At 41.5% G+C, this 23,520-nt stretch overlaps 1 protein-coding gene across 1 annotated transcript; it reads right to left on the bottom strand.

Moving 5' to 3' along the window:
• Positions 1-180: 180 nt before the first annotated feature.
• LOC133647155 (acireductone dioxygenase-like) lies at positions 181-2,736 on the bottom strand. The gene is made up of 4 exons (XM_062043298.1): positions 2,567-2,736; positions 2,285-2,404; positions 835-1,088; positions 181-208 (listed from the first exon to the last, which is right to left on the bottom strand). The coding sequence occupies exons 1-4, from the start codon at positions 2,687-2,689 to the stop codon at positions 181-183; spliced, it is 525 nt and encodes a 174-aa protein (XP_061899282.1). The 5' UTR covers positions 2,690-2,736.
• Between the last annotated feature and the right edge of the window lie 20,784 nt (positions 2,737-23,520).

Here is a 23,520-nt window from a genome sequence, read left to right as displayed (position 1 = left end):
GTTTGTAACAGCATGGTTTGGGTTGTCATGCCGGAAGACCCAGCAACACTGTTCTCAGGCCAGGAGGTTCTTATCCAAGGTTTTGGAATGTTTGGATCAGGGGTCTCCAACCAGTTTTGATTTTGAGTTGCTCACCAAAAGGTCAAAATATATCTGCTCAAACTCTCAGTATTTAAATGCCTAACTGTTCAATTCAGACAGTGTACCTCTAAATAATGACCACAGAATAGAACAAAAACAACCACACTTTTAGAGTGGATGCCTGCTTCCTAATTAAAATACAACTCAAATGTTGTCAGTCACAAACAAAACATTTACTTTTGTCAAAATAGCTCTAACAATGATTTCAAAACCTGAACTAGAAAGAAATGCAAGAAGCAGATGAACATATTTTTTTGTAGATTTTTTAACACAAAATATGAGTTGTAGATACCAACATGTTTATGTCCTGGCCAAACAAGCTTATTCCCTTTGTTTGCGTTAAAATAAGTTATGAAAATTTAGTAGCTCTCAGGAGATTTTCATTTTATAAAAAGTAGCTCTCCGAAGAAAAAAATGTTGAAGACCCCTAGTTTGGATGGTGTTATCATATTCACCAAGCCGATTAATAACTAGGGCATTTAGTAGTACGCCAAATAATCACTTAATTAAATATTCAAACACAGTGTTACTGTTCAAACTGTGTGTGATGTTACTGTGACCAAATGTTTTTATGTATTGTTAAATAAAACGGTAGCCTTTTTTTAATGAATATTAAGGCCTACTACGCTACTGCATTTTAATTTTGGTCATTATGGTGGTACTTGGAGAGCCAAATATTTTCTAAGGTGGTACTCGGTGAAAAAAGTTTGAGAGCAAATTAATCCAGCAATCATTATTTTATTTTTCCAAGTGTAATTCAAACTTACGGTCTCGTCCAATGTGAAGCGGTGGTATATGCCAGCTGGCAGCGTAATCAGGTCACCTTTGCCCACAGCGATTCTTATCCAGCGGTCCTCCTTGTCCCGGACGTCGAAATATGCCTGGCCATCAAGGATGTAGCGAAGCTCATTGTCCAAATGTAGGTGTTCCGTATAGAACCTTTTTAACTGAGAGACATCGAAACGTTCATTCAAAAGATATGTTTGTGAATACATGACTTTTTTGAAATGCATGAACAGCGGACCTTGGTATTCCTCCGCCCCACTTTTGTTGTGAATCGGTTTGACTGACATTTTTGCAGTAAGCTTTCTCCGGTTTACGGTCATCTAATTCACGCAAATTGAAAAAAAGTTTATTTTGTTTTGAAACACAAAAAATTACATTGAAAAACAAATGTTTTTTTCTTTTACAGCATCAATGAGCAATAACTAGATATAAGTTTATTATTTTTCACAACAAAAATGAAAATCATTACTCAGCAGAAACGAAGAAACTGACCAAAAACAGATGTATTTTTTTAGATTCTGACACTGGAAAACAAATATCCATCCATCCATCCATCCATCCATTTTCTACCGCTTGTCCCTTTCGGGGTCGCGGGGGGTGCTGGAGCCTATCTCAGCTGCATTCGGGCGGAAGGCGGGGTACACCCTGGACAAGTCGCCACCTCATCGCAGGGCCAACGCAGATAGACAGACAAGATTCACATATGAAAACTATTTTTAGATGTAGTTACTGCTTTTCAACGCAAAAAATTAAAATATTTTTCCCCCTAAATTTTTAAATTACATTCAAATAAACCAAATGTTATTTGTTTTTTGATCCCCATTCATAAAACTAAAATTAAATAAAGATACATTGACCGTTTACACCGACTATATTATCATACAGTCAAACAATGCCTGTAACAAACGAGTTCATGGGACTCGAGTGCTCCAACTAAGAATACCACGTTAGTGACTCGGTCAGTCTTTGCTGTTTTTATTGATGAGAATACAGGTGCAAAAAATCTACCATGGAGGCCAAAGAGTCAGGACTTTGATTTTAAAAAAAGAGGCGCAAGAAGCATGACTGAATTCAAGAAATAAATAACCTTCTCATCATCGCCTTAGCCAACAAAAGCCTCCAATAAAAGGTAAAAGTGGTGTTTATCCATTTTCAATTGTCATTTATATTGATATATACTGTATGTTTTGCATGTAAAACCATCATTAGTCTGTATAAAATATGTTTTGTTTTAATACCTAGAACGGCAATTGCATGTGCATTATATATGAGACAAAGTGCTTTGGCTTTTGGAACATATTACTAATAAAAGCAGGAGGTAGCACTGTGTTCATATAACACAGTGACTTGTAATTACCATCTCCTCATAATTTGCCAGTGTGTTCTTCTCAACGGTGATGATGTCCATGGAAGGGTAGCCTTGCTCTTCCCTGATCAGCTGCAACTGTGGGTCATCCTCATGGATGTCTGCATTCAGCTGCAACAACAACACAGTCAAAGTGACATTAAACAAACAGCAACACAACACAAGAACAAAAAATGCCGCTAAGCACTACTTGGGGTCACAAAAAAGTGTCATTTGCAGACACCAGCTGGAATGATCAGCATGTGACTATCGTGGCTGTGACGTAACCGTTACCTTCCAGTGAAGAACTCCGATGTTTTTTAAAGTCTCCAACAAAACGGGCTGATTTGGCTGAAGTTTGTGCGGCTTCCTCTGGTCTTCGTCAGAGTTGTCCATGTACCAAGCTTCGATCCCCATGTTGAGCGCGCCGTAAACCGCCACAACAAGACGTGAAGCAGGACAAGCGTAGCTCGTTCTGTCTCAACGGCGGACAGTGCTGCCTTCAAGTACCCTCGGTCGATCTGATAGTCAAATCATCACGTGACAAAGACTGCTGTAGGCTAAATGAACTCAAGTTGTATGTGTTAGTTTAGTATGAATTACAGCATAAATGATGTTAGTTTTGTTTTAAATACACCATCAATTGGGTTTGCCGTCTATTATTACTTAAATGCAGTGCCTCACCTTGCCACCAGGGGGATAAAAGGCTTAACCATGAGTTGTTGAAGTTGAAGTACCAATGATTGTCACACACACACTAGGTGTGGCGAAATTATTCTCTGCATTTGACCCATCACCCTTGATCACCCCCTGGGAGGTGAGGGGAGTAGTGAGCAGCAGTGGTGGCCGCGCCCGGGAATCATTTTTGGTGATGTAACCCCCAATTCCAACCCTTGATGCTGAGTGCCAAGCAGGGAGGTAATGGGTCCCATTTTTATAGTCTTAAGTATGACTCGGCCGGGGTTTGAACTCACAACCTACCAGTGACGTGCAGTCAGGGAAGGCAGGTGAGGCTGGGCCTCACGTGCCATCATGGAAAGAAAAAAAATGTAAAAAGAAAAAAAAATAATTAAATTGTTATATGTATCCAGTGATTATACTATAAAGTTATTTTCAATCAATCATCAATCAATGTTTATTTATATAGCCCTAAATCACAAGTGTCTCAAAGGGCTGTACAAGCCACAACGACATCCTCGGTACAGAGCCCACATACGGGCAAGGAAAAACTCACCCCAGTGGGACGTCGGTGAATGACTATGAGAAACCTTGGAGAGGACCGCATATGTGGGTAACCCCCCCCCTCTAGGGGAGACCGAAAGCAATGGATGTCGAGTGGGTCTGACATAACATTGTGAAAGTCCAGTCCACAGTGGATCCAACACATCAACAGAGTCGCCTTGTGTAATTGTTTGGTTGTCAAATGTTAAGGTGGTATTATTAAATAGATGTTGGTGTCTAGCAGGACCGATAATCAGCATTTCCGTTTTCTTAGCGTTGAGTTGCAAAAAGTTAGCGGACATCCATTGTTTAATTTCATTAAGACACGCCTCCAGCTGACTACAATCCGGCGTGTTGGTCAGCTTTAGGGGCATGTAGAGTTGAGTGTCATCAGCATAACAGTGAAAGCTAACACCGTACTTGCGTAGGATGTCACCCAGCGGCAGCATGTAAATACTAAAGAGTGCAGGGCCAAGAACCGAACCCTGGGGAACTCCGCACGTTACCTTAACATAGTCCGAGGTCACATTGTTATGGGAGACGCACTGCATCCTGTCAGTAAGATAAGAGTTAAACCAAGACAAGGCTAAGTCTGACATACCAATACGTGTTTTGATACGCTCTAATAAAATATTATGATCGACGGTATCGAAAGCGGCGCTAAGATCAAGAAGCAGCAACATAGATGACGCATCAGAATCCATCGTTAGCAATAGATCGTTAGTCATTTTTGCGAGGGCTGTCTCCGTAGAGTGATTTGCCCTGAAACCGGATTGAAAAGGTTCACAGAGATTGTTAGTCACCAAGTGTTCATTTAGCTGCTGTGCAACAATTTTTTCGAGAATTTTGGAAATAAACGGAAGGTGGGAGACCGGTCGGTAGTTTACCATGAGGTCAGGATCGAGGTTAGGTCTTTTGAGCAGAGGATGAATAGCCGCTTTTTTGAATGCTAGGGGAACAGTGCCGGAGGAAAGTGATACGTTTATAATATTTAACACTGATGGACCTAATAATACAAACAGTTCCTTGATAAGTTTCCCAGGAAGTGGGTCAAGTAAACATGTTGTTTGTTTTATCCCACTTACACACTGTAATAATTCCTCTAATGTTATTTCATCAAAAAAAGAGAGACTATTTTGGAGGGCAGTGTCCGTCGTATATACAGTCGTATTTGTGTTAATAGAACCCAGTTGTAGCTGGGATGCGTTGTCTTTAATCTCCTTTCTAATGAGTTCAATTTTCTTATTAAAGAAATTCATAAAATCATCTGCCGAGTGGGTGGAGCTACTGGGAGGAGTCCCTTGTTGGGTTAGCGATGCTATTGTACTAAACAGAAATTTAGGATCGTTTTTGTTGAGGCGGATGAGATTTGAGTAGTATTTAGCTTTAGCTAAGGTAAGCATGCGTTTATAAGTTATTAAACTATCACTCCATGCTTGATGGAAAACCTCAAGTTTAGTCGCGCGCCATTTGCGTTCCAGTTTTCTACATGATAATTTATGAGCTCTAATTTCTTCTGTAAACCATGGGGTGCGCCTTTTAGGGGCCCTTTTTTGCTTTAGCGGTGCTATACTATCAATAATTTCGCGCAAGGCATCGTCAAAGTTGTTAGTGAGGTTATCAATAGAGCCGACATAATTTGGGAATGGTGCCATTACCGAAGGCAGTAGGTCAGCAAGAGTCATCGTTGTGGCAGCATTAATGTTGCGGCCGCTATAGCAGTTATTATTATTATTAGCTTGTTGACAATGAGTCAAAACTTCAAATTTTATAAGGTAATGATCGGACATTACTTTAGTATATGGAAGTATCATAACTTTGGAGGTGGTGACACCCCTGACAAGCACTAGATCTATTGTATTACCGTTGCGATGCGTGGGTTCATGTATTATTTGTGTAAGACCACAGCTATCAATTATGGTTTGGAGCGCCACGCACTGAGGGTCCGATGGGGTATTCATAGGGATATTAAAGTCCCCCATTATGATTATATTGTCGGCGTGCGTCACTAGATCAGCAACGAACTCTGAGAATTCACTGATAAAGTCCGAATAGGGCCCAGGGGGGCGGTAGATAACAGCCAGGTCGAGAGGTAGCGGTGTGACAGACCTCATAGTAAGCACCTCAAACGATTTATATTTATTATTTAGGTTAGGGGTAAGGTTGAAATTTTCATTGTATATTAGTGCGACACCCCCTCCCCTTTTAAGAGGACGGGCAACATGCGCATTCGTATAGTTAGGAGGAGATGCCTCATTGAGCGCAAAAAATTTGTCTGGTTTGAGCCAGGTTTCGCTAAGACCAATGACGTTAAGATTGTTGTCTCTAATGACCTCATTAACTAATAACGCCTTGGGAGACAATGATCTTATGTTTAAAAAGCCCATATTATAGGTATTGGGCTGTTTTGATGAGTTTTTGTTAAGATTATCCGTAGTGGCAATATTAACAATGTTGCGTTTATTATGCGTAGTGCACTTTAAATAGTTTCGACCATATCTAGGAATTGATATGACGGGAATTTTCCGATTGTTTGCTTGGTGCTGCAATAGACTGGACATATCATAATTTGCCACCTCAGTAGAATGCATGTCCACCTCTGACACAGACACAACAGAAAAAACATTATGTGAATTGTGTATTATTCTAAGAGAATTGCTATGCGTACATGGATTATCCAGCCTGGCGCTGGCTAGTTCTAGCTTAACTGACTGCTCACCCGGACTAACAGACATTGTAATTGCCTGTGACCGGGCTTGCTCTAGTGTAGTCAGTCAAGTGAGACTTAAATAGTAGTCTATGTTTCTAGACAGGATGATGGCGCCTTCCTGGTTAGGGTGAAGGCCGTCTCTCATCAGCAAGCCTGGTTTGCCCCAGAAAGAGGGCCAGTTATCAATAAACATTAGTCCCTGTTGCCTACAGAAGCTAGTCAGCCACTTGTTAAGCGAGACTAATCTGCTATATCTCTCATCATTGCCTCTCGCAGGCAGGGGGCCAGAGACAATTACTCGATGCCTGGACATCTTTCTGGCGAGATCACAAGTCCTGGCTATGTTTCTCTTTGTAATCTCTGACTGTCTCATTCTAGTTTTCCATTTAACTTCACCAGTTTCAGATTATTTTTATTCAAAATCGCTGAATTTTCACATTTGCCATTCAAATACTGAGAAGAGACTTGCGGTGAGTCACCAGCCAGTTGAGGCACGTCACTGAGTTGAGCCTCACCATGGATTGCGCAGTGACTCGGCTAACTGCTGGCCTGCTGTGCGTGAGACCGTATTGCTATATGAATTATATTATACATTTCCATAGTTTAGTTAGCTGAGGTATATAATATAATCTAGTCTGCAATTTGTTTGTGTTATTATTATTATTATTGGCTTTTATCTAGTTTGCACTTTGTCTGTGTTATTACTATTATCATTATTATCAACTCATTCTATTTTTTATTTTCCTATTTTAATGATGTTGGATCTGTGTTGTTGTTGTTGTTGGGGACAAGTGTTGTAAATTAGCTTTGGCTACAAACACTGTGATGCATGCATCGGATAACTGTTTCAGATGTCTATGTTTTTGTATCTGTCCCTATTTCACACAAACCTCTATAATAATAATAATGTACAGTGTATTTTGTCAACAACTGTATGTGTGTAACATATTTCTTGTGCTGAGCAATCATAAAACGGCTGCAAAAGATGCACTGTGTGAGGCTCGCAGTAATCCCGCCTCCTGGTGGTAGAGGGCGGTAGTGATCCCAGAGATCATTCTTGCGACTACTCGGCTGCAGAAGAAGTGACAACAAGCAGCAACAATTAGCAGCGATCGTTTATTTTTTCCTTTTGCCTGGACTACTAACATGGAGGATTACATATCTAAAATAAAACAGTTTTCTAAACTGGACTTTCAATCGAAGCAGGAGGTAATAATTAAAGGATCATCTCCATCGAGACAGAGAGACTTTTAAAACTGAAGAAAGATAAGGAAGACTTCTATAAACAAGTTATCGATGCTTTTGTTCAGAAGGAGCGGCGCATGGACTTAATTTATAAGTAAAGGTAAGACCATAATAATGTTTTTTTTTAATTAAATGTGCTTTTTTGTGCGCTACAGTTTGTATGTGTAAAGTTGAAGTTAAGTTAAAGTACCAATGATTGTCACACACATGTGGTGAACTTTGTCCTCTGCATTTGACCCATCCCCTTGCTCACTCCCTGGGAGGTGAGGGGAGCAGTGGGCAGCAGCGGCGCTGCGCCCGGGAATCATTTTTGGTGATTTAACCCCCAATTCCAACCCTTGATGCTGAGTGCCAAGCAGGGAAGAATGCTGGTATGAGCTTTTAAACATAACCCGTTAACTGCTGCCAATCAAATGGTGAATAAGATACTCTTTAGGGTTCATATGTTTGTAAATCTGACTGTGATGAAGTCAGTGCCTCACCAGCCATGAACCTCACCGCACGTCACTGCAACCTACCGATCTCAGGGCGGACACTCTTCAAAAACGAAGTAATAAAATAAAATAAGTTGGAATATTTCTCTTTTGGTCTATGCTTTCTAGGTGATTTTGGTGTGGTTCCTGTATATTTTGATATTGTTCATGGTCAAAATCGCGGAAATTCCGTGTTTCCTGATGAAATTAATGCGGCAGACAAGAAGTGAGGCACACACAGGTGGTGCCTCCACGGCTACACACAAAGTGTATTGCGCGCGAGGGTGCACATGCTTGTTGCCACGGGGGAAAGGCAGGCCATGAGGCAGCAAGTACCTCTGCCTCAAGGTAGGGGGTGATATATTGTCAACTTGCAGTTCAATGCCTCTGCAGTACTCTGACTCGCCACACTGGGAGAAGTGGGGGCGCTCAAGCTAGCAGACACATGTCTCTCCAGCGGAAGCCAGCCTTTTTTTTTCTTAAACTGTATTTATAACAAACATGGCATTTTTATCAGCGTAACCCAGCGTTTGTGGGTGTTTTTTGTCAGATGCAAAAATACTGTTTTATTGCTTGGAATTAAATTGAATTAAATTAATGTGTCTGCCAATATTAAAGGAGGATTATATACTGTATCCAATGAAATACTTCTCTAAACTGGACTTTAAGTCAAAATGAATGTGATCATACAAAGTACATTTTCACGGAGGATAGCTATTGCTGCTTCAGATACAAATACAGAAAGGTAAGATACACTCACAATACTTGATTTATTTTGTTAAAAGCAAATAGGACCAAAAATCATTTAATAACAACTGTATCAAATACTTTTTGGACCCATTTATCATATCATAATATTATTATGATAACATTTTTATGAAAGCGAATAACTCCCTTCTTTTTCCTGTTACTCTTCAAGATTCAAGATTCAAGATTGTTTATTGTCATATGCACAGTTAAACAGACAGTTTGCCGTACAATGAAAATCTTACTTTGCTAGTCCACCCTTCAACAAGTCACACGGTACTTAGCTAAAATTAAAATTAAAATGTGTATACAAGGCACAGTAAGTAACATAACATTATTGCACATTCTGATTGACAGTCAACAGTATAAATATGGAGGTGACATTTGGTCACAGCAGCAGTTAAAGTGTCTTTAGTGATCAAAGGTGAAAAGTGTCTACAGTGATGGTTCACAGTTCAGGGGTGGTCATGGTAGCTGTCTTTTGTTCAAAAAGATAAAAGTAAAACAGGGGGGGGGGGGGGGTAGCTAGCATTCACAAGTTAGCATTCACAAGCCTGATGGCCTGTGGGTAGAAACTGTTTGTCAGTCTCGTAGTCCTGGCTTTCAGGCTCCTGTATCGTCTGCCTGATGGTAGGAGGCTGAAGAGACTGTGCTGGGGGTGTGTACTGTCCTTTATGATGTTGTGTGCTCTCCTGGTGGCCCTGGTAGAGTACATGTTCTGTAGTGAGGGGAAGGCTGCTCCTGATATGTACTGAGCAGTTTTAATCACTCGCTGGAGTGCCTTCCTGTCCTTAGCAGTGCAGTTTCCATACCAGACCGTGATTGAGCTGGTAAGGACACTCTCAACCGTACTTCTATAGAAGTTGCTGAGAATTTTGGATGGCATGCCGTGTTAAAAGCAGAGCTGTAGTCAATGAATAATAGCCTGGCATAGGTGTCCTTGCCCTCTAAGTGGGTGAGGGTGGTGTAGATGACGGTGTTGACTGCATCCTCAGTGGACCGGTTCTGCCGGTAGGCAAACTGTAGAGGGTCCAGTGTGTCTGGGATGGTCTTTTTGATGTGTGACATGACTATCCTCTCGAAGCACTTCATCACTATTGGGGTGAGTGCAACAGGGCGATAGTCATTCAGACAGGTCACAGTGTTTTTCTTTGGCAGGGGCACGATGGTGGTGGTCTTGAAGCAGGTGGGCACAACAGCTTGTGCTAGTGACAAGTTTTATATGTCAGCAAGTACGTCAGCCAGCTCTGATGAACACACCCTGAGGGCCGGGCCAGGGATGTTGTCTGGGCCGGCTGCCTTCCGTGGGTTTGTTCTCCTCAGAACTGTACGTGCCTCTGCTGTTGTCACAGTGAGTGGTGGGTCCTGCGTGCGCTCCGTGGTCAGAACCCCTCTCTGTTGGTTGGTGTTGAGGACCTCGAAGCGGGCGTAGAACTCATTCAGCTCATCTGGCAGTGAGCGTTGGCTGTTTGTGACCCCCCTGCTCCCCTGCTTGTAGTCTGTGATGTGTTGCAGGCCTCGCCACATGCGCCAGGAATCTGCGGTGGAGTAGAATCCCTCCAGCTTTAGTCTGTATTTCCCTTGGCCTCGCTGATGGATTTACGCAGGTCATATCTGGCCTTCTTGTAGTCCTCAGCGTTGCCTGAGACAAATGCAGTGGAGCGGGCATGTAGCTTGGACCGAACATCACAGTTAATCCAGGGTTTTTGGTTTGGGTATATCTTGTATTGTTTTGTGGGAACAATGTTTTCCACACATGTGCTGATGTAGCCAGTTACACTGGAAGCATATTCCTCTATGCCCACAGTACCGTCATCCCTCTGAGCAGCAGTTTTGAACATGTCCCAGTCTGTACTCCCAAAGCAGTCCTGAAGCACTAGTTCAGTGTCTTCATTCCACTACTCTAATGTGCAACCTAAATCTCACAATGAGTAGAGCTGCACATATGAATTTAAGTTAAAAAAAAGAAGAAAAAAAACTCCAAAAGTATCTATGCTTCACCTGGTGTTTAGTTCACCGCACGTCACTGCCTAGTACTCATTGAGAACAGAGCTAGCTTGACCACCACCCATATTTAATGGGCAGGACGTGAGCTGGACGTGACGTCCGTAAAATCCAAGTAATTGTTAATATATGTACTGAATCTTTACTGAAGTGTCATGATTGTCTTTTTTTTCCGGGGCAAATAAACAACAATTTAATGCACAACTTAATTCCTAACAAGGCTAACAACAATGCAGCGGTGTGCCTGCTCTACCTGGGCCGGCTCAAGGAGTCTCTGGCAAGCTGGAAGGCCTGGTTCAACAGGACCCAGCACTCTACCTGCATGAGAGCGTGCTCTTCAACCTGACCACTATGTATGAGCTGGAATCGTCACGCAGCACCCAGAAAAAGCAGGCACTTTTGGAGGCCGTGGCCTGTCGAGAAGGCGACAGCTTTAACACTCAGTGCCTCAAACTGGCCTGACAGGTAAGATGAGGACTGGGGGGGGAAACAGTATCACACCTTCTACTGGTAAAATTATGTTCTTTGCTTGATTTGGTTTCCCAAAAGTGGTTTACTCTGACAGTACATCATCTGTAATAATTAGAATTGTTAACTTCAGTCTGTCAGGAATGTGTTCACATTTTTGGAAATACACACATTTATATAGGATAGGACTTTATTGTACAAGTACAACGAAACTATGTTTTCAGCACAAACCCGTTCAAGATTAGACAAACAAACAGTCTACAGGGTTACAGAACATGAAGGCTGATGGGTCACCAAAGGCGCCCCGTAAAAGATAAGAAAAAGGTAAAAACGCTGGGGAAGAAGATGAGTAAAAAAATACAATCTAGACTGGGCTCCTAAGAGGGCCTAGTCTGGAGTGGGAAAAAACCTCCATGCAATGCACACATAAACACGTTACATTCAATCATGAGAACTCGCAACAGAGGGGCGGGAGTTGGGACCCTGGTGAGGCGACTGCTGCTATGAAGCGCTGCCAGCCGTCCATAACCCCGAGGGTGAAGAGTTACCATAAATGGCAGTTTAGTTTGGCTTTGTCCACACAACACAACATCTAGTACTACTTATATTATCACTATCATTATTAACAACAATACTGTACTTCTTAAACAAGACCACCCAAATTACTCTATAATGCTTTAGAAATACAGCTTTTGTTTTATTAATTAAATCAACAAGGTAGTCAGGAAAATGGTTCATTACAGAACTGTACAAGCTTTCGCTTTTTGTTTGATCATTTTGCATTTTAATATCGTTAGTAGGGCTGTGAATCTTTGGGTGTCCCACGATTCGATTCAATATCGATTCTTGGGGTCACGATTTGATTCAAAATCGATTTTTTTTTTCAATTCAAAAGGATTTTCTATTCATTCAATACATAGGATTTCAGCAGGATCTACCCCAGTCTGCTGACATGCAAGCAGAGTAGTAGATTTTTGTAAAAAGCTTTTATAATTGTAAAGGACAATGTTTTATCAACTGATTGCAATAATGTAAATTTGTTTTAACTATTAAATGAACCAAAAATATGACTTATTTTATCTTTGTGAAAATATTGGACACAGTGTGTTGTCAAGCTTATGAGATGCGATGCAAGTGTAAGCCACTGTGACACTATTGTTCTTTTCTTTTTTTTTATAAATGTCTAATGATAATGTCAATGAGGGATTTTTAATCACTGCTATGTTGAAATTGTAACTAATATTGATACTGTTGTTGATAATATTCATTTTTGTTTCACTACTTTTGGTTTGTTCTGTGTCGTGTTTGTGTCTCCTCTCAATTGCTCTGTTTATTGCAGTTCTGAGTGTTGCTGGGTCGGGTTTGGTTTTGGAATTGGATTGCGTTGTTATGGTATTGCTGTGTATTGTTTTGTTGGATTGATTAATAATGAAATAATAATAATTAAAAAAAAATGTATAAAAAAAATAATTTAAAAAAATTGATTTTTTAAAAATGAGAATCGATTCTGACTCGCACAACGTGAGAATTGCGATTCGAATTCGAATCGATTTTTTCCCACACCCCTAATCGTTAGCATATTTGATTGTTAAATATGTGGCTGTTTTAACTGTCATGTTATGAGCTGCTAGCGAGATCAACTGTTGTCTGTCTCAGTCATGCAGGAAGTCACAATATTGCATTGATGATACTTTACATGTGTTAGGATGCATACATAGGGGCAGCTATTTTTCCAGCATACTCTTGATACCAAGATAATTACCTCTGCTTGGTAATCATTTACAGTGAAATTACTGTCTGTCAAATATCATAGATACATTGCACTACGCCTGCAGTGGTGATTTTAAAGAGAGGACTTGATACGGGCATTATGCTAAGAGCCATTCTCCAAGACTAATAAGCATGCACGAGTCCATACAAAGCTTCTCCATGTAAGCAGACACCTGTAATACGGGATTAACGGTCTGATTCCACCTTTTCTTGCTGGGGTTTAAGTCAGACAATATTCACTGCTATTGCATTGCAACTTGTCCAAAACATAAGTTAATATCATATTTTGGTCGAGCTTTGTCTGAGATATTAAATGTCAGTGTTTCCTTATTGTGTTGATCATAACAGATTCTGTCTTAACCTTACTAAAAATAAATATTTTAAACAAAAACATGTTTGATATGAAAAGTATTCGATAGCAAAGATGAAGCAGTCCATATAATTATTAGACATAGCACTATTGCAATGAAATATCAGTCGAAACACTGGGTATTGGTTGCATTCATGTCTTTATTATGAAGCTGTATGCAGTGTAGTCACTATAGCAATTTTAAAATATTTTATATATTTATTTGACCACAGCTAAAGTTGTTTTTTTTGCATTTCCCACAAATCATCAAAATGCGCTGACTGCTAAGTAGGTCAGCACTGTCTAAGATTTAAAATGATTCATGTCTGGGTACTGCATTGTGTTTACCTTATTTTTCGGACTATAAACCGCACCTATTACATTTTTGAAGAAAAACATTTGTTTTTATATTAGCTGCACCAGACTATAAACCACAGATATATACTGGTACGTTGTAAAATGGGATATTTATTGTATTTTCCATACCATAGGGCGCATTGGATTACAAGGCACACTGCCGATAAGTGGGTCTATTTTGATCAGTCCGGTTTCAGGGCAAATCACTCTACGGAGACAGCCCTCGCAAAAATGACTAATGATCTACTGCTAACGATGGATGCTGATGCGTGATCCATGTTGCTGCTTCTTGATCTTAGCGCTACTTTCGATACCGTCGATCATAATATTTTATTAGAGCATATCAAAACACGTATTGGTATGTCAGACTTAGCGTTTTCTTGGTTTAACTCCTATCTTACTGACAGGATGCAGTGTGTTTCCCATAACAATGTGACCTCGGAGTATGTTAGGTAACGTGGGTGACAACAAGCACAGGGTTCGGTTCTTGGCCCTGCACTCTTCAGCATCTACATGCTGCCGCTAGGTGACATCATACGCAAATATGGTGTTAGCTTTCACTGTTATGCTGATGACACCCAACTCTACATGGCCTTAAAGCTGACCAACACCCCGGATTGTAGTCAGCTGGAGGCGTGTCTTAATGAAATTAAACAATGGATGTCCGCTAACTTTTTGCAACTCAACGCTAAGAAAACGGAAATGCTGATTATTGGTCGTGCTAGACACCGACATCTATTTAATAATACCACCTTAACATTTGACAACCAAACAATTACACAAGGCGACTCGGTAAAGAATCTGGGTATTATCTTCTACCCAACTCTCTTATTTGAGTCACACATTAAGAGTGTTACTAAAACGGCCTTCTTTCATCTCCGTAATATCGCTAAAATTCGTTCCATTTTGTCCACCACCGACGCTGAGATTATTATTCATGCGTTCGTTACGTCTCGTCTCGATTACTGTAACGTATTATTTTCGGGCCTCCTGTAAAAGATTACAGTTGGTACAAAATGCGGCCGCTAGACTTTTGACAAGAACAAGAAAGTTTGATCATATTACGCCTACACTGGCTCACCTGCACTGGCTTCCTGTGCACTTAAGATGTGGCTTTAAGGTTTTACTACTTACGTATAAAATACTACACGGTCTAGTTCCAGCCTATCTTGCCGATTGTATTGTACCATATGTCCCGACAAGAAATCTGCCTTCAAAGAACTCCAGCTTATTAGTGATTCCCAGAGCCCAAAAAAAGTCTGCGGGCTATAGAGCGTTTTCTATTCGGGCTCCGGTGCTCTGGAATGCCCTCCCGGTAAAAGTTAGAGATGCTACCTCAGTAGAAGCATTTAAGTCCCATCTTAAAACTCATTTGTTTACTCTAGCCTTTAAATAGACCCCCCTTTTAGACCAGTTGATCTGCCGTCTATTTTCTGCTCTGCCCCCCTCTCTTGCGTGGAGGGGTTATTAGGTAACCACAGACGGGGTGGACCACTCATCTGTGCATCAGTTGATGACGGCATGATGTCACATCTGCGGTGCCCTCCAAGGTTTCTCATTGTATCCCATTGGGTTGAGTATTTTTGTTGCCCTGATGTGGGATCTGAGCCGAGGTTGTCATTGTGGCTTGTGCAGCCCTTTGAGACACTCGTGATTTAGGACTATATAAATAAACTTTGATTGATTGATTGACAAAATGTGCATTAAAGGGGTCAATGGGGGTTAAAGCACCAAAAATGATTCCCGGGCGCGCCCACTGCTGCTGCACACTGCTCCCCTCACCTCCCAGGGGGTGATCAAGGGTGATGGGTCAAATGCAGAGAATAATTTCGCCACACCTAGTGTGTGTGTGACAATCATTGGTACTTTAACTTAACTTAATTATGATTGGGGATGTGCAACTCGCAAAAAATGTGGGGAGCAATATCATACGTTTCCCGCAACCTAGAAAGGAGAAAACTATATTAATTATTATATATATATATATATATATATATATATATATATATATATATATATATATATATATATATATATATATATATATATATATATATATATATATATAGTGGCAGAGGGGTTAGTGCGTCTGCCTCACAATACGAAGGTCCTGAGTAGTCCTGAGTTCAATCCCGGGCTCGGGATTTTTCTGTGTGGAGTTTGCATGTTCTCCCCGTGACTGCGTGGGTTCCCTCCACGTACTCCGGCTTCCCCCCACCTCCAAAGACATGCACCTGGGGATAGGTTGATTGGCAACACTAAATTGGCCCTAGTGTGTGAATGTGAGTGTGAATGTTGTCTGTCTATCTGTGTTGGCCCTGCGATGAGGTGGCGACTTGTCCAGGGTGTACACCGCCTTCCGCCCGATTGTAGCTGAGATAGGCTCCAGCGCCCCCCGCGACCCCGAAGGGAATAAGCGGTAGTAAATGGATGGATGGATGGATGGATATATATATATATATATATATATATATATATATATATATATATGTATATATATATATATATATATATATATATATATATATATATATATATATATATATATATATATATATATATATATATATATATATATATATACCGGGTACACACAATCATTGAGGAGATTGCTTTTGTGTGACTGCCGTCTACTGGTCACACTTATCATTACACCATATACCAAATCAAATTGCTTTGAGGTCGGTAAACACAACCAGAATTAATCCGTACATAAGGCGCAGTGTCGATTTTTGAGAAAATGAAAGGATTTTAAGTGTGCCGTATAGTCTGAAATATACGGTACATAAAAAATATTTTGTAAATGTTTTTTTTTTACATACCTTAAAGGCCTAATGAAACCCACTACTACCGACCACGCAGTCTGATTGTTTATATATCAATGATGAAATCTTAACATTGCAACACATACCAATACGGCCGGGTTAACTTATAAAGTGCAATTATTAAATTTCCTGGGAAACTTCCGGCTGAAAATGTCTCGGTATGATGACGTTTGCGCGTGACGTCACGGGTTGAAGCAGACATTTTGGAATAGCACGGTGGCCAGCTTAAGTCGTCTGTTTTCACCACATAATTCCACAGTATTCTGGACATCTGTGTTGGTGAATCTTTTGCAATTTGTTCAATTAACAATGGAGACTGCAAAGAAGAAAGCTGTAGGTGGGATCGGTGTATTAGCGGCTGGCTACAGCAACACAACCAGGAGGACTTTGAGTTGGATAGCAGATGTGCTACCGTGAGTACAGCTTTGGCTTCCAAACATTTGATCGCTTGCCCGTCCGTGCGTGTTGCTATGTGCATGTCACGTACGTAACTTTGGGGATATATATATTTCTTGCCGACTCTGATGGCGGCCGGGGTGTCGTCGAAAGCTACAACGCCGTCCGCCGCCGCGCCGCTGTCCTCATCTGTCTGGGTTTACTTCCTCCGTCTACGGGCCGCCGACCGCACCGATCATCGTGGTGAAGTACTACGTCGCGCCGTCGATCGCTGGAACGCAGGTGAGCATGGGTGGTGATGATCAGATGAGGGCTGGCGTAGGTGGAGAGCTAATGTTTTTAGCATAGCTCTGTCGAGGTCCCGTAGCTAAGTTAGCTTCAATGGCGTCATTAGCAACAGCATTGCTAGGCTTCGCCAGGCAGGACAGCATTAACCATGTGGTTACAGGTCCAGGGTTTGGTAGTATTGTTGATCTTCTGTCTATCCTTCCAGTCAGGGGCTTATTTCTTCTGTTTCTATCTGCAGTTAAGTACGATGATATCCCGTTAGCTCCGTAGCTAAAGTGTTTCGCCGATGTATTGTCGTGGAGATAAAAGTCACTGTGAATGTCCATTTCGCGTTCTCGACTCTCATTTTCAAGAGGATATAGTATCCAAGGTGGTTTAAAATACAAATCCGTGATCCACAATAGAAAAAGGAGAGAGTGTGGAATCCAATGAGCCCTTGTACCTAAGTTACGGTCAGAGCAAAAAAAGATACGTCCTGCACTGCACTCTAATCCTTCACTCTCACTTTCCTCATCCACGAATCTTTCATCCTGGCTCAAATTAATGTGGTAATCGTCGCTTTCTTGGTCCGAATCGCTCTCGCTGCTGGTGTAAACAATGTGCAAATGTGAGGAGCCCTTCGACCTGTGACGTCACGCTACTTCCGGTACAGGCAAGGCTTTTTTATCAGCGACCAAAAGTTGCGAACTTTATCGCCGCTGTTCTCTACTAAATCCTTTCAGCAAAAATATGGCAATATCGCGAAATGATCAAGTATGACACATAGAATGGATCTGCTATCCCCGTTTAAATAAGAAAATTTCATTTCAGTAGGCTTTTAATTGTTTCCAAACCATGCCTGTAACACGGCAGTAAAACGGCTGATCAACCGTAACAGAAAAGTCATTTATGTCTTTATTCATCCTATTTGAGATTAATTAAAATGTTGTCCTTTTTTAATAAGGTTTTAAGATTTTTATCAGGATTCTTCTTCCTTGTACTTTGTATACACTTTGACTTTGAACAGTTTCGTAAAGTTGATCATTTTAGTACATTGTTTGATTTCTTTGTTTAATCCATTCCATAATTTAGATATAAACAATCCATGGATTAGCCACACCTTTGTATAAACCGCAGGGTTCAAAGTTTGGGGAAAAAAGTAGCAGCCAGAAAATACAGTAACCACCAGAGTGAATTTGCAGCTTTTTGCAATTATGTAACCTTGACAAATATTCCAAACTGGAGCAACTAAGCAACTAGTGGTCGATCATGTGGTGCTTTGCTCCGTTACAGCCGCGCTGCAGAGAAGCCACAGACGGCGTGGCGAAGTTGGTAGAGTGGCTGTGCCAGCAATCGAAGGGTTGCTGGTTACTGGGGTTCAATCCCCACCTTCTACCATCCTAGTCATGTCCGTTGTGTCCTTGGGCAAGACACTTCACCCTTTCTCCTGATGGCTGCTGGTTAGCGCCTTGCCTGGCAGCTCCCGCCATCAGTGTGTGAATGTGTGTGTGAATGGGTGAATGTGGAAATAGTGTCAAAGCGCTTTGAGTACCTTGAAGGTAGAAAAGCGCTATACAAGTACAACCCATTTATCATTATTATTTATTTACTTCTTTCGACTCTCGAGGTCATCAGCTGGCCGGTTGTGGCATTTCCAAATCGGCTTCCCCCCAAACAGCCTGATGGACTTTGCGTAGTTCTGTGAAGAGATGTAAAAAAACAATTACTGCAATTTTTCTCGTCCCGTGTACCCATAGTGACGTCATGAACTTGACAGACAGAAAGAGTATATGGCTCTCACAGGAGGATTTGATTTCTAAAATAAGGAATTTTTCAACACTGGATTTTCAATCAAAGCAAGAAGTCATTAATACTAGGAGACCAACGCCAGAGCTGCCAGATTTGATTCAAAGGTGTGTGGTCTGAGGACAGAAAATAACCCTTAATTTCAAAAGGATTGGTACACTCGAAAACAATGGCTTTGTGGCTGTGCTACAAAGAACATCTTTATTGCTTTCCCTGCCTTTTATTCTCAACGGGTGAGTTTGGACCCCAATGGGATATACCGAGGTGGCGACTTGTCCAGGGTGTACCCTGCTTTCCCCCCGAATGCAGCTGGGATAGGCTCCAGCACCCCCCGCGACCCCGAGAGGGACAAGCTGTAGAAAATGGATGGGATGGGATGGATCTGAAAAACTTGCCAAGAAGCCTCGAAAAACATGAAAGCTCATCTGCCCACATTCAAGGTCAGATTTCTTTAAAAACGTTTGGAATATCACGTATTGATCTAGCTCTAGTCTAAATGAACAACGGAGCCTAAATAAAGCATCCACAATGCCAATATTAAGGAAAATCGTGAGATATTAAAAGACCTGATAAACACCACTTGCTTTTTGGGGAAACAGGAGCTTGCATTTCGTGGCAATTATCTCAATTGAGAAAGAGAGACTTTTAAAACTCAAAGAAAAAGAGAAAAAGAAGGACTTCTATAACAAAATCATACGAATCAGAATCAGAATCAGAATAGTTTTTATTGCCATTGTTTGAGAACGGGTTCACAAACTAGGATTTTTTCTTGGTGCAATCGTGCAACATAAAACACATATAACACAGAATAGGTCCAGAAGGAAAGGCGAATGGACTTAATTTACAAGTAAAGGTAAGATATACTCTCTAGTGCAGGGGTCTCCAAACTACGGCCCGCGGGAAGTCCCAAGTAAAAAAAAATATACATATATTTTTTTTAAATCTGTCCTATCTGATCCTTTTTCCACCGCTTGTTACTCTCGGTGTCTCCTAGCCGCTCAGGCAAATCATATTGTCTAAAAATGCATTTTCCCATCTATAACGTGACATCATTGCGCACGCGCCGGGCCAAATTGTTTTAACCCAATGCGGCCCTCAAGTCAAAAAGTTTGGGGACCCCTGGTCTAGTGTCTGCTCTGCAGTGCTGTGTTAATTGTGTGCTAAGTGTGTTGAAATGTTTTATTCTTACATCATACTGTGTGTTTTTGTGATTTTGAGCCGGTGCCATTGCATCATACTGTATGTTTGTAAATCTGACTAGTGGGTCAGTGCCTCCCCAACCTCAAACCTCATTGCACATCACTGTGTGGTTTACTGTGCATTCGACACTCATGAGTGTTCAAGCAGGGTTTACTCTTCTAGGAATGTCAAAAATAGCATGCTACCTCATGTGATTAATCACAAAAAAAAGGTCGCATTCATGTATTGACGCCGATTAATCACACATTTTATTTTGACCCTACATGCTCTTTTACCTTAACCGCGGATAGTTACTGGAAAGGCGGCCCAAGTTGCGATATGGTCAATGACCGAAGAATAACTTGTGCTTAATCTGATTTAAAAATATATATCAATCAGCAGTACTATTTTTCTATTATGCTATTGATCATATATTATTTGGAAAGATTTCTCACTTGGGGAAAAACATGAAATTACACAAGCCGCAGAAGAATCTTGTTTTCCGAATCAGTATATGTTTTAGTTCAGTTACATTACATTAATAAAACTTTGAATAACTTTTGTTTGTTTTACATCAAATGCTCCAAGTACTCAAATAAGTGTCACAATTTTTCCCCTCAGGAAAAAAGGTGGTACCTTTTAAATATGATGCCAACATGTAAACTGTCATGTCTGTGATCATGTTTTGTTTAGTTATGTTTTGCTTGGTTTTTGGACACTTTTTAGTTCCTGTTTTCACTCCTTTGCTTTTTTTTTGTCCCTGGGCGCCGAGATGAGCGGTCACACTCTCTTTCGCTCCCGATCGGGAATTCAAACAACTGCTCGGATTATCCCACACTTCCTCCATTTTTCTACTGTGGATCTCGGATTTATATTTTAAACCTCCTCGGATACTTTACCCTCTTGAAAATGAGAGTCAAGAACGCGAAATGGACATACACAGTGACTTTTATCTCCACGACAATACATCAGCGAAGCACCTTGGCTTTGGAGCTAACGTGTTAGCATCATGCTTGACTGCACATCGAGGCAGAAGAAACATGCCCCTGACTGGAAGGATAGACAGAAAGTCAAAAATACTACTATTACTTCTACTATCAGGAGACACTGAACTCAACCCTGGACCTGCAACAACACGTTTAATGTTGTCCCGACTGGCGAAGACTAGCAATGCTACTGCTAGCGTCGCCATCGAAGCTAACTCGGCTACCGGCTCATCTCAGCTCAAGCTCACCTGTGCTCCAGCGATCGGCGGCTCGGCGAAGGACTTCGCCCCGTCCATCGACACGGTCGGAGGCTCGGCGGTGGAGGACAACCCAGTCATCGGAGAAGGCAGCGACTCAGCGGCGGTGAACGACGCGGCGGCTGAGGTGGACGGCGACCCAGACATCGGTGATGGCGGGGGTCCACGCGGCCTCTCCCCGATCCCAGACGGTCGAGGACGCGGCATACACAGGATTTAGAGGCGCCTTTACACAAACATTTTCGTTGTTCTCTTTCTCTTTGTCTTCAAAAAAGCCCGCCAAAAGGAAATCCACCCCCACCCCCGGCAACCCTACCTGGCCCCCCCCTCTCCAACTCCGCCCCCCCCCCCCCTTCCCCTTCACCTGGAGGACGATCAATATGCCTCTCTCTCTCTCTCCTCTCTCTCCTTGCTCTCCAACTTCAACAGCAATAATGACCAACAATTTTTCTGGTCAGTACCACAACACAGCGGACTCTGATGCTCTTTTTGGTTCCAGTGGACTACACATCATCCACCTTAATGTGAACAGCCTCTCTGGAGCCAAACTTGACCAAATCAGAGAAATGTTCCTCAACACGAAGGTAAAAATCTTGTGTTTCTCTGAAACCAAATTTGATCAAAGTATTTCTGACTCAGAGATAGAAATAGAAAACTTTTCGGTTATCAGAAAGGATAGGGATAAACACGGGGGGGCGTTTGTATGTATATTCACCAGGATATTAAATACATAACTCGCACTGATCTTAACCACAATGACCTGGAATCTGTGTGGGCGGAAATCAAATTTAAAAACGCTAAACCGGTACTAATAGGGACTGTTTATAGACCCCCTAATCAGAGTGATTTCTATGGGGCTTTGGAAGAATGCTTGGCAGGGACAGACAACGTGGAGAAAATTATAACTGGGGATCTGAACACAGATATTCAACGCAAAGATGCGCCTGTCTTCAGATCCTTCAGCAAGTTTTGTAATCTGCACGTTCTTTCCCAGCTAATAGCGCTATCTACAAGGGTGTGGGATTCCACCCAATCAACCATAGATCTCATTCTCACTTCAGACCGTCCTAAAATAAAAAATAGTGGGGTCATGATCTGTGGTCTTAGCGACCACTATCTAACCTTCTGTCCCCCCCCAAAATAGCTAAACCTAAAGCCAATGGCCACATAACAGCCCAATCCAGATCCCTCAAAAAATACTCCAATGACAATTTCAATTCAAAATTAGATGAGTGGGACTGGTCCCCTGTGCTCGCGAGCAACCTGGTCGATGTTGCTTGGGAGCGCTTCAAAACGGCGCTCCTAAAGATACTAAATGACATGGCTCCCGTGAAAACAGTCAGGATCAAAGCCCGCTCGGAACCATGGATGAATCCGGACCTATTAGCTGCCATAAAAGACAGAGACAGGAAATACTCTGAATACCAAAAATGTAAAACAGAAGTAGATAAACAACCCAATAATATCAACCTCAAATTACTCCTTTCAACTCTCAAAAAGCAATGCAATAAATTAAGAAATAAGTCAACCAACCTGACTAAATCCTTAAAAAAAAATTACATTAACGACAAAATAGAGGAAAACACAAATAAGCCACGTGAGCTCTGGAAAATTCTCAACAACCAGCTTCCTGGTTGCAGCCAGAAACTTAAAACAAGACTCACCAACATCAGCATCAAGGAGGGTGACTCCCTCATTACAGACAAAATGGAGGTAGCTAGCAGACTTAACATCTTTTTCACCAGCATAGCCGCAACTCTTGTCAACAAGCTGTCCCACCACTCTGGTCGATTTGGTGTAGAACACATTAAAGCCTTCTACAGAAAGCTAGGAGTATCCAACGATGATTTCAAATTAGAAATGGTCACAGCTGATGAGGTGTTTAAAAAAATTGAGCGCGCTCCACCCTAACAAGGCCACCGGCCTTGATAATATTCCCTCCAGATTCCTCAGGGACTCTGCCTCCATCATTGCCCCGATCATCACGCACATAATAAACCTATCAATTACACAAGGCCAAGTACCAAAAGATTTTAAGACAGCAAGAGTAACTCCCCTCTTTAAAAAAGGAAGCAAATTGGAACCTGGCAACTACCGACCTGTTTCTATTCTCAGTTCCATTTCGAAAGTAATGGAGAAAATAGTTTATGAACAGGTCGATAGTTACCTTGCCACTAATAAACTCATG

Source organism: Entelurus aequoreus, linkage group LG03 (assembly GCF_033978785.1).
Source record: "Entelurus aequoreus isolate RoL-2023_Sb linkage group LG03, RoL_Eaeq_v1.1, whole genome shotgun sequence".
Classification (NCBI taxonomy): Eukaryota; Metazoa; Chordata; class Actinopteri; order Syngnathiformes; family Syngnathidae; genus Entelurus; species Entelurus aequoreus.
This window is presented reverse-complemented; position numbering and strand designations above follow the sequence as displayed.